We start from the raw sequence: 12,261 nt of genomic DNA, 5'->3' as shown, positions 1-12,261 counted from the left end.
GCTAGTCATAATTAGTTGCGTAGTGATTTAATTTTATATTTCTAATAAAAACAATTATTGTTAATGGATAACAAGTAGAAAACTTCAGCGATTTTAGATTTACTTTACCATCGTTTTATTAAAATGCAACACCTTGTCTTAAAGACGCCACGCTGTCTGCTAGACCTAGCGCGAAAACTGGCTCTGCTAGTTTATTAATAATTATTAATACACTAATTAAAATTAAATTAATTAAATGCGTGGATTAAGTGTTGGACTATCATGCCGTAGGTCCCAGGTTCGAATCCTGGGTCTGGCAAGTACACATATTGTTTTTTAATTTGTGTGTGAGTCAGGGTATGGACCTAATAGGTTGAGCAAGTGGCTGACATCCATTTCTCATAAAAAACAAAATCTGTTAATACAAACCTCTATCCTGTGGAGGCCCATATGATCCTATTAGGATCAAACATGGTCAGAAAAAAAAATTAATGTTACGTACATATAAAATTACGACTTAATTCATCATAATCAGCCTGAATCTAGCCACTGCTATATGAAGGCCTCTCCAAGCTGATTTCACGTATCTTGGTCCAGCGTGTTGCGGTGCCACGTACTTCCGCAGAACTTTATCATTTCATCGATTCAGCGGCCTCTCGGTCTACCTTGCGGACGTTTTGGATGACTAAATTTTTCCAACTATTGTCAGTTGTCAGTCTGGTTGTTGTTATCCACGATGGCTGAGCGGCTTAAGCGTCGGCCTATGATGTCGTGAGTCCCAGGTTCGAATCCTGGGTCTATCAACTACATATATTGTTTGTCAATTTGTGTTTAGAGTATGGACTTAATAAGTTAAGCAAGTAGTGGTTAAAATCTATATCTCGTAAAAACAAAATCTGTTAATACAACCTCTATTCTGTGGAGGCCTATAAATAGTAGTATTCTGTGGATGCCCGAGTAGAAGTATTTTTAAAATTATGTGCTTATATTATAATTGTGACATATTTTTATGAAATGCTGCTTTCTATGCACAACGGGATCCCATCAGAAAGTGGCAAAAAAAATAAGTATTGTTGTAGATCATAACAATTTGGGATTTAAAGGTGATTTATCTTGACCACCAAATGTTCTGGTTTTGAAAATACCATATATATGTTTTTCTTCATAATTATTTTTTCTAATAATTACCGAGCCAAATTAATACTCTACAGAGAAAACAGATAGATGTGCCAAAGTAACAGATTTTTTCAGTTTTTCAGAAATAGGTAATTAATTATTTTCTCTCATAATGAGTCAAATTAATACTATACAGAGAAAACAGATATATGTGCCAATGTAAGAAAGACTGGCGTCAGGCAGCTCATTGGTATTATTACACTCTATTAACTAATACTTCTCTTATGAATGCACCGAACCGAACATACCTACGAGCTGCTCTTAGAAAAAATAGCTCCGTAATGGGTGTGAATATATCATATGAATGAATCAGTCGCTTTATTAATATACATAACAATTTGCCAATAAGAACAACAAAGGTCCACAAATTGTGTAAAAACAACAAATATTTTTTTCACACTTATATTTATAAATATATAATTAACAAAATTAAACAAAATATGTTTGTTACACCCATATAGTGCGTATAAAGCTTATAAGTGATTCCTCATTGTCAAATTTATAAAACTGCATTTTAAAACCAAAATTTATTATGTTCTTACCCTCTCATAAAAAAATTTATTTTGTGACATTTATTGTTTTTGTGCCAAGGTCTTCGATTTATAACCGTTATGTTATAATATGGTAAACCAGTGCAGTACAATATATAATATTATCTGAGAAGTGTAATTATTGATATACATCAGTAATACTTTACTCCAGTATTATTTATATTCATATTTTGTACGTTGGAGGAAAGTGACTCCCTTCAAGGCACAACCTACTTTACCCCAATATATAAATTTAATATACATTTTTTTTTAAATAACGTGAGATCAATAAATCTTCTCTGTCTTAAAACAATTAGTTTGTAGATGCTTTAATCGAATTAAATTAATGAAACATTAAAAAAGCTTTAGTTAATTTGTATGACAATGAAATAGGAAACATTGAGGAAAAGTGGAGTGAAGTATCCCCAGTTTACGGTACCTGCATAAAAATAAAAGTATGTGATCAATTTAAGCCAATCAATGTATGTCATGTATACGGCTACCTAATACATATCCTGATGATACCAAATACGAAGGCCTTCGAGGGCCTCCAGCTATTCCAAAACGCCTACACCTACCTTATTTAAAGCCTCCCCCACACCAAAGCGAATATTCGCGGCGAATATTCGCAGCGAATTATTCGCCAATCAAGCTCGTATTGGCTTACGGGACAGAGCACGCTTGCGCGACCGCCTTGCGTCTTGAGTGCGAATTTGCAGCGAATATTCGCTGCGATTTTCGGGAACTCTGTCGACAGCGAATTTATTCGCGGCGGACAATTTCGCCAAGGGAATTAGTAAAATCAAAATGGAGAAGACATTGAGCAGCTGATCGAGTTGGTCCGGAAATATCCAATCCTTTATGATTTCTCTGACAGTGACTACAAAACATAAGAACGAAAGATAAGATATGGGATGAAATTGGCAGGGAAATTGTTGAAAATGGTATGAAGGTCGTCATAATAATATTATGTAGGTATCTTTGTCTAACCAAAGTATGTAAAGTTTTTTGACAGGATGAATACGCTATTATAAATAAATAACTTTAATCTAAGGTCCCGATATTTAAAAAATACATATTAATTTGCGTCATGCACAGCCTTTAATAACAGAAACTTTATAACTTTGATTGTTAGTGCACTGACAGTTCTAACTTATTGCGATCGTTTGACGTTTTGGTTTCGACTTTCGAGCAGTCATATCAATAATGTTATAATTAGGTATCATTTACAATACCTACTTCAATCATATTCGGTATCGGTCACGTAAATACCCATGTTATATTCGTTGATAATATTTTTTTAGGTTAGATAGGTACCTAGTCTTTAAGATTATTTTTTTGCATCTAACATTATGCAGCATAGCATTTCTATTGTAGCTAAAGATATAATATACATATAGGTAGATAAGTAGGTACTCCATGTCGTCATTGTGGTATTTTGTAAGGTTTTAGACCAAAAACCTTACATACTACTTACTATCGGGTTATTTACAGTAGGACATACCTAGGTTGTTTGTTTTTTGATCTCAAGAGACCTCAATCACAAAAACGATATTATGTACCTATATACCTACTAGGTATATATTTCCTTCATTATGTATAGGTATATTGAGCTAATAAACTGGTTTTGCCCAGTGCCGACCGCGAACCAAGATAATATCTACATGTTCCATGTACCTATCTAACATAACCAATGTTTTCTGTTTCACATTAATTTGTATACCTACAAACATTTTAAACTTAATTGAGATGTTCTTAAACTTCTGTTCATGTAATATTATGTAGGTAGGTATATCTTGGTCTGCATTAGGCAATAAGATTAATAATTTTATGTGCATGTAAATATAAAGGTCAGATACCTCCTCTAAGTACATAATATTATATTATCATCATGGATACCTACCTGAATGATGTTGGAGATATACTAATGCTTTGTGATGAATTTAATTTTCGCAAAGATCTTCAACCTTTCAACGTAGGTACAAAGCACCAGAAGAAATTAAAAATGAAACCCCCGGCATTAACAGGAATAAAATAATATTTCATCATAAACATCAGTCGGGGTCATTCCACTGCTAGATGAAAGCCTCTTCTAGCTCCTTCTACTATTTTCGGTCTCTAGTTCTTCGCTGCTACATACTTTTATTGTACTTCACGTGAACAAAGAGATCAACTAAGTGAAGTGTCAATCAACAAAAGTGGCATTTGTGCACAATGTTAATGAATTTTCCAAAACATTAAGTGTGATAATATAATATACAAGGATGAATAAGGCGTGGGCGAGGGCCAAGGTCCATTTTATGATTCCTCTATTGATGTACCTATTTTTATTAAGAAAAATGTTTGCCGTAGAATGGGGTGAATACTGAATAGACCCTTTTTAAAATTTCTATTTTTCTGCTACACATTATTCGGACAAATATGAATGACTTAAAACCTGTTTCTATGGACATAATCATACTCTAAAATATTTTTAAACTACCATTTATTATCAAACAGCCAATTTTGTGTGATGTCTCTTTCTATCCAGCGTTGGGGTGATTATAGACATGGCGGGTGGATAGAATCGAATAATGGTAATTTCCTAATGTTAAAAATGTAATTAAGTACCTACTGTACATTACAAATTTATGTAGGTACATTTAAGTATGTAAATCAAAATCAAAAATATAAATTTAAATGTTATACAACACAGTATCATGTAAGTATTTAAAAAAACATATACTTACATAAACATCTATTTATCCAAGAATTATTTGATACTTGAATCTGTATTTTATATACCATATTCGATGGATGTATGTGGTGTATTTTGTAATATATTTGGTACGTATTTATTATTTAACTAAGCGTATTTAATTTGCTACGTGACCTGTAGCTCTTTTATAATCACAAATTATTGTTGAATGTTCCGAAAATGAGTTTATGTGCCGAAACAGCTGTCAAGGTAAATGACTCAGTTAAAGTAGAATTAACAAAAATAACTATATTTCAAAACCATTATAATCCATCTACCATATAAACACCATTTCAAGTAATAAAGAAATAAAAAGTCACCTAATTAAATAATATTGTACTAGAAAAAATATACTATCTATATACCCACTTAATTTTCATTTAAAGTTGTAAAACGCCCGGTTACTAAATAGAGGAAGGACAGAGTCTTCTGGCACGACCGAATCACATTGGAACGGTGTTATTGTCATTTGAAAGTAACAATACTGACACCTAAATGAGTCGCCTGCACTGCCAGAATCATCTGAACCCTGTCTACCTATCTATATACAATTTATTGTTATTTTTTTCATATTTGTCCATTTTATTACAATATCGTGTTACTTTTAAAGCTCATTGTAATTCTAATAATTATATAAATATTTTTCTTGTATTCTGTGCAAAAATGATTATTAAAACTTTCTTAACCTAAACCAAGTATTTTTTATTGAATGATCCTGCAAAAATATTCAAGTACAGTTAAGTGACATATTTTGTTTCGGTGTATAAGCCATAAATAAATATACATAAATTATATTTAATATATACATGTATACTGTATGTATAGCCACGGTTGGTCTTGCACTTGTTGCTGTAGCTATGCGATCTGGTGTGGTCCATTATCCAAAAACACTCAATCACATCCCTGGTCAAACAGCGGGCAGCCGTGTAGTGAGTCTGGCTGGCCTATGGTGGCACTAGAATGATTTCAATATACACAGCCTGTTAATTTGAATATGTTTTCGACTGAAAGTTGTAAAAATATTAGAAATCAGGATTTAAATAATTAAAAAACTGTTTCATTAAATATCATATTCATACCTATGCAAAATTTTGATTCCTTTGAAGTACCTATACAAAATACGGATGAATATAAACCAAACAAAAATATTTGTTACTGGTACTGCCATAGTAAAGTAAAGTTTAACATACTTCCCTAATAAAACAAAATTCCCAATTCTTGTCGTTCTGTAGATGTTTCATTTCAGTTTTTACCAACGATCCACTAAATATGAATTGGTCATAAACACTCAAAGGAAATCTGGCACTCACTGCCAGAATGTCCATGTCAGATACCTGCATAAAAATAAATGTCATGTTATGATATTATACGTAATGAATATGAATGTATCAGAAACAACATAGATTTTATTACGAATTTCACAGTTACAGAAAATTTTCTGCGCTCATTTTTGAAAGTCTCCAAGTATGACGGGTATATTCGCACATGGGTGCAGTTAATGCACCCAATGATTTTCGGGAAACCTGCCCTTTCTTGAAGTCTGAAATTAAAAAATATTTTTACCGACACAAAATAATATTCCCGTTAAATTCTTATTGAGTAGGTAATTTACTTGTTGTGTCTATGCGCAGTTACTCTAGTTACATGACATGTACATTGTAATATTGTATAAATTGATCAGAGGGTATCAACACAACACTAAAGACTGTCAGCGCTGTATGGCGACTGTATGTAAGTATTACTAAGCACTGCTATTATAGCATCGGACACGTTTCCTATGCATCTGCTTACTGATGCCTGGCTCATTGCGCAGAAGACTTGGCCTACCCGTTTTTGGTACGCTCCCTCTGCGTAGAAACGCAAAATAGTCAAAACCTACAATTCAAATAACGGAGACATGTTATTTCAATAGCATATTACCTTCAAATCCTGTTAACCCTTCATGGTAAATGCTTATTTATAATATGTGCAGTTATGAAACTGAGTAAATCTATCTTACCTATGAGCCATGGCAATCTTGCCCTGTCATAAAGTAAGGTTATATTAAATGTCGATGTAATTTGTCGCACGCCATCTCATTATATCTTCAGCGTGTAATAAGCATTCAGAAGACGTGTACATTTTGTCAACACACAACTGTCACTTTGACATTCGTATATGTATTTAGTCTATGGCTGCATCCAATGCTGCCACCTTGTTTCAGATAATTAAAATACACTTTACGCAAAGTGGGTAAAAGTTGTAGCAATTCTGAAAGCGCTATAGTGTACGTGTATTTTTTATATTTAATTCATAAAAATTATTGAATAATTGGCGTAAAATATTAATAATATTTACAATTTTAAATCTGGCGCGAAAATAAAATTATTTAGTCTATGGCTGCGTCGCTGACGCTTTGGTGTGGGGCCAAACGCGAAATTCGCATCAAAAGATGATTTACAACAGTAACTGCATTGGTCACATTTAAATGGCTTAATACCAGAATGAACCATTTTATGTTTTTTCATATCGCTAGATTGAATACAACAGTAACTGCATTGGTCACATTTAAATGGCTTAATATCAGAATGAGCCATTTTATGTTTTTTCATATCGCTAGATTGGATACAACAATAACTGCATTGGTCACAATTAAATGGCTTTTCACCAGAATGACTCATTTTGTGTCTTTTCATCGAATTAGATGCTATACAAGAGAAGGTACATTGGTCACATTTGAATGGACTTTCACCAGAATGTGTCATTTTGTGATTTTTCATTGAAGCAGATGTTATACAAGAGTAATCACATTGGACACATTTAAATGGTTTTTCACCAGAATGATTCATTTTGTGATATTTCATATTTCTAGGTGAACAACTTGAGTAATTACATTTGTCACAGTTATATGACTTGGCGTCAGAATGTGTCTTTTTCAAAACTGTTTTGACATGCGACATTTTGTGAAGGTTCAATAAATCTAATGCTGCAAATATATTAAGACATATTTCGCACACAAATCTTAGTCGTTGAGAAAAAGTGTTTGCTTGAAGATTATTTCGCTTATCCGTGACAGCGTCTATATTATTTGTGTACCTCTCAATATATATATTGAGCTCTTTTTTAATATCATGCTCGTCAATCTCGATATCATCGCAAGTCGCTTGTTCCTTTGTCATCGTCCGAGACGATTTGAGGCTCGAAATGTTCACCGGTATGGTAGTAGCAGGGTCAAACTAAAAAAAACAAACCGTGAAGGATTTAATAAATATAATTATGACAAAAAAATATTGTGGTACCTGACTAATACTAATTATTATTCTAATGAATTTAAAATTTGTACTATTTCAATTAAGTCGTTTTTTGCGACCCGGTTTTCGCCTTTTGGAATCTTCAAGCACTGTGTATACTCACCAAAAGGCAAATAAACAGTGACAACAAATAACTTTAACTCTAATTTATATAACCAATCAATACAAAAACGTAGGTAAAAATTCCATTACCTACCTATCAATTCAAGGGCCACAGTAGAAAATATAACAAACAAATTATAAATAGTTGAAGTGACTGTAAAAAACCCATATTTTATTAATAATAATACACTCGATAAGCGTAATAATTCGACAAAATCTATTAATAGATCATTGGTAATAATTATAAACAATAATAATACTACACGCACGAGCTGTAAAATCGTACATTCCGGGAACAATGGTAACGAATTGGGAACTAATGGAGTTAACAAATGAGATATATCTATGATATCAGTCTTTAAAAGTTATTAGTTAAACAATTAATATTCAATAATATTCTTACATGATACCTAAAAATTCCATAAATAAACCCGCCTAACATATTTATATTTATAAACGCATGTAGCATCCATAGTACACAACTAAAATCCATTAGAATTTAAGTTCAAATTCCATAAAGTACCTTCGGTCGATAGTATTAATATTAATTCTTAGTCGTTTATGAATATGATTATAAAATTATTACATCTCGGGGTAAACTAAGGAGATCTGGCAATCATTGGCATTCATACCACGGGTTCAGTTACGTGGCAAAGTACATCACAGAAATACTCATAATTGTGAAAATCACGTGTATATATTGAGATATCACAAGGCGTCGCACCCCGGCTGATTATATAATATGTTCTTTTTTATCATTGTCAAATACGGGAACCCTAGTTATGCGAAAGGATAGTAATACCTGTTTTACTGGTCTGCACTCCAAATTAGAACAACCCGGTTGAGGATCTTCATAATTGATTGGGACTATTGTATCCTCAATGAGCTCTTCCTTGACGTTAATTTGATGAGAATCAGTCTCCAATTTCACAGTGAACAGATCCGTTGAGGGGTTCTGTAAAAAAAGGTAAAAAAATTAAGCATGTTTTGAAGTATGTAGAAAGTGCATTTAAATAGCAGTTGTATTCGGTTACATGTAAATTGTAGCTATTACATTTCACCGTAACACAGTTCGCCGTGGGCTTTCGGAGAGAGATGACCGTATAATATATTATGGCCATCTCTGATTTTCGCAAAATTCATGAATTCGAGAATGAAAACATAACCAGAAAAATAACTTAACCTAACAAATAATCCAGTATATCGGCTATATTTAAACTGTGTTTTCTATGGCTTCCTCTAAACGTAAACATACCCAGTAGCGAAGAGTGAAGGTAGGCTGTTAAAACCCAATGCTTACGGGCTGCACAAAATTGTGTTTTTGCTAATTGCTTTTCAAATGCAAATTAACACGTTAATTACAAAATTAATTAAAAGGGCCCGTAAGCATTGGGTTAAGATCTGCCATAAAAAAGTGCACAACAAACTTTGTTAGTCATACTTACTTATTTGTTTTTATTGAACAATGACTACAATTATTTACAGATAGATAGGTGGTGGTTAGTATAAAAAATCAATTAAGTCCTGCCTAAGCCAAACCATACTCTCCTTGAATATTTTAGGCGATACAATAAAATTGTGCACACTCTTTTATTCATACTTATTTGTTTTCGTTGGACTGAGAATACATAAATAATTCATATTGTTGGTTCATTTTATTTAATTCATTAAGCCATGCCTTCTCCAAATTATAATAATTATATAAAAAAATATTATTCTATCTATAAATAATCAAAGTTATGTAAGATTTAATTGCATAATTTATGTAATTTTTTGAGAGACGAGTATTTTTTGACTATTGTTTATTATGGCTAGGTTTCGCAGGTTTTAATTGAATTATAAAAAAACTAACCAACACGATCTGTAAATTGTAGTCTGATTTCAATGAAAGCAAATTGCTATGACGGACAGAGTCTAGTGTGCACTATTTATGGCAGAAACTAACTGCCTACCTCCACCCTTCCGAAAAGCGATTCAAATGCTTTGAGAACAATTGAAAAATAGCTTAACGCCAATATATTTATGGAGAAGTTTCACATAATTCACCATTAATATGACATTTTTCAACAGGTAACTCAGAAATAATGGGAACTGAAATACCTAACGGGTAAGGAGAAGCAGACAACCGATCTCGAGTACGGAAGAATACGGGATAAACTTACCTAATCACGTGGTATCAAGAATACGACATACGTCACTGACACAGATGATGATGACTCACTGACTCACACACTGACAACTGCTTTCGATGTATGCATTGACGCTCATTTAATATTGATGTATTACATACACTATTGCACATCTATAATGTGTGGTTCATTTGCGTACAACACTCACACATTCAAAACCCTGTGTCAAATGTAGTGTATGGAATATAGCCAATCGGAATTCTATTTATGAATCTGTCCTGTTTTTTTCCAAGCTTCCACATTTAAAACGGCAAGTAAACTGTTTTGCGCCATCACGGCGGCCATGCGGCTTACGCGTCGGCTTATAATGTCGTGAGTCCCAGGTTAGAATCCTAAATCGTAAATACAATTTGGTTTTGGAGTCAGATTATGGATCTAATAGGGTTCGCAAGTGGCCAACACATGGAATACAGAATGAATGGTACCTAACTGAAATACCTAACGAATGTGCAGTAACAGAACTTAAAAACGTGTCAAAAATAAGTCATTCTAAGTTTGTCTTTCGTTCTGACAACTGCTCTAGGTTTATGCACTGACACTCATTCAATATTGGTGTAGGTATTTGAAAGTTGTAACATACACTATTCCACGTCTATAATGTGTTTAATTTTCGTAGGACACTCGATTATTCAAAACCCTGCTTTAAGTAGAGTATTTGGGCATTGCCTTTCTGAATTCTAATTATTAATCTGTTACATTTGTGGGCTAATCTAACATCTATTTTTGTAAAAAAACAAAAAATTGTTACTATAAATCTCCACTCTGTGGATGTCCATATTATAATCCTATACGGATCGGAAATGTCCTGAAGAACAACGCACATGCGTACACAAAAGTCAACTAAATTTATAAAACAATGTAGGTACTGATTTGCAAATCAGTTCATGAATACTTTCGTGAAAGAAAAACTAACCTCAAAAATGCATCTAAAAGCGTCGGCGTTCTCTTGTTTCACAGAAATAACGCAGCCAGGGCCGTTTGAATTATCCATATTATGTAGATCAAGCCATTGCCCTTTATCCACATTAGATTTGCTGCCTTCTTGTTCACATTTAACATCCATCCTGCGCAAATATTCAAACGACAATAATTACTATGTAAATGACGTGCGATGGATGAGTGTAAGATCCCCATAGACAATATAAGTAAGCAAACAAGGCTGCGTAGTCAGTGTTGCCTTTTTTTATCACCGAAATAAAGTATTTGGTTCAAGTAATAATTATTGTAGTATTTTGGCAAAAGTTATAGTAGGTACACATTGTTATATGTTGAAAATGTGTTGGTTTTTTGTTTCACACCAAAAAAAAAAAATAATAGATAATATGAGAAATACCGAGACCCATTTTATTTAGGTAGCATCTATCGATAATAATATTATTAATACATCCAATGTGGCAATAATATTAGGTACTATCTTTTCTCTATGGCATAAGCAATCATCGTCTAGTATCACGGCTGCCAGTTTTGCTGTAAATACTTGTCTGTCAGGATTGCTCACAATTGATTTATTCTGACCCGATTATCTTCGAGAACGCTTTCAATGCATAAAATAGACGTAAATAGCCATGCAATTGACTTTGAACCTGATGGAGATGAGCAACATTTGTTCGATATGTATTTACATGGAAATAACCCAAAGTCAAATATTTACATCAAAGAAGAGTATGCCGATTATGCCGAGGTTAGTTTTTCGAAGGTTGTTTATTATTAAAAACACAGATAACCAAAGAGATTGGACTAATCTCTTTGCAGATAACTGATAAATTAGCATTTGTTTTTGTTATCGATAATATTTGTGTAATAAAATATATTGTGATCTTTCTTAGGATAAAAATTCTCAGAGACAATCAACAAATGACACCAACGATATAAGTAAACAAGAAAAAAGTGTATTCCCGAAAGAAATATGTGGTCATTTCGGAAATCGAATTGGGAATTTTTCAATAGCCGTGGAGGGAAACTACTTAACAATTACTCCGGCTATAATTACTGTAAATGAGTCGCCAGTAAAGGTAAAACCGTTTGAATTAAATAAGGTAATAAAAAAATTTATTCAAAGAATAATTTACAAGATTTAAGAATGTAACATTCTAATTATTCATAATACATATTTTTGAAAAACTATGCTACAGATGCAATACCTACCTCATTGCGACAAATTTTAACTAATATCTCTTAATACTCTCTGAAGCGCTTTCCAAATTGAGATACTTTTGGCGATCGGCTTTTGTATTCTAAATCAGTGGATATTAATTTAA

General features: G+C 32.8%; 2 protein-coding genes across 3 annotated transcripts in view; both read right to left on the bottom strand.

Moving 5' to 3' along the window:
- Window positions 1–12,261, bottom strand: part of LOC147076129 (uncharacterized) — a 208,942-nt gene that overhangs the window by 104,564 nt on the left and 92,117 nt on the right. The gene's annotated exons all lie outside the window — the stretch shown is intronic.
- Window positions 5,106–6,568, bottom strand: LOC147076133 (uncharacterized). 2 transcript variants are annotated; one of them, XM_085941657.1, is made up of 4 exons: window positions 6,422–6,563; window positions 5,851–5,962; window positions 5,613–5,756; window positions 5,106–5,377 (listed from the first exon to the last, which is right to left on the bottom strand). In XM_085941657.1, exons 1-4 carry the CDS (start codon window positions 6,430–6,432, stop codon window positions 5,330–5,332), a joined length of 315 nt encoding a protein of 104 aa, XP_085797783.1. In that variant the 5' UTR covers window positions 6,433–6,563; the 3' UTR covers window positions 5,106–5,329. The 2 variants fall into 2 exon arrangements, 1 of the variants encoding a protein (XP_085797783.1); XR_015069868.1 differs by lacking the exon at window positions 5,851–5,962 and having other exon boundaries at window positions 6,422–6,568.

The sequence above is a fragment of the Rhyacophila brunnea genome, unplaced genomic scaffold (assembly GCF_057557595.1).
Source record: "Rhyacophila brunnea isolate RB1 unplaced genomic scaffold, BYU_Rbru_1.0 scaffold_13, whole genome shotgun sequence".
Taxonomy (NCBI): Eukaryota; Metazoa; Arthropoda; class Insecta; order Trichoptera; family Rhyacophilidae; genus Rhyacophila; species Rhyacophila brunnea.
Note: the sequence above shows the minus strand (reverse complement) of the source record. Positions and strands in the feature narration are given on the sequence as shown.

Excerpts from the sequence above, each read along its gene's own strand:
- LOC147076133 (XM_085941657.1), bottom strand. Across the intron at positions 5,757-5,850 it reads ATGAGCGCAGAAAATTTTCT|GTATCTGACATGGACATTCT; the intron begins GTAACTGTGAAA and ends ATTTTTATGCAG. Across the intron at positions 5,378-5,612 it reads AATTTTGTTTTATTAGGGAA|TGCCACCATAGGCCAGCCAG; the intron begins GTATGTTAAACT and ends AAATCATTCTAG.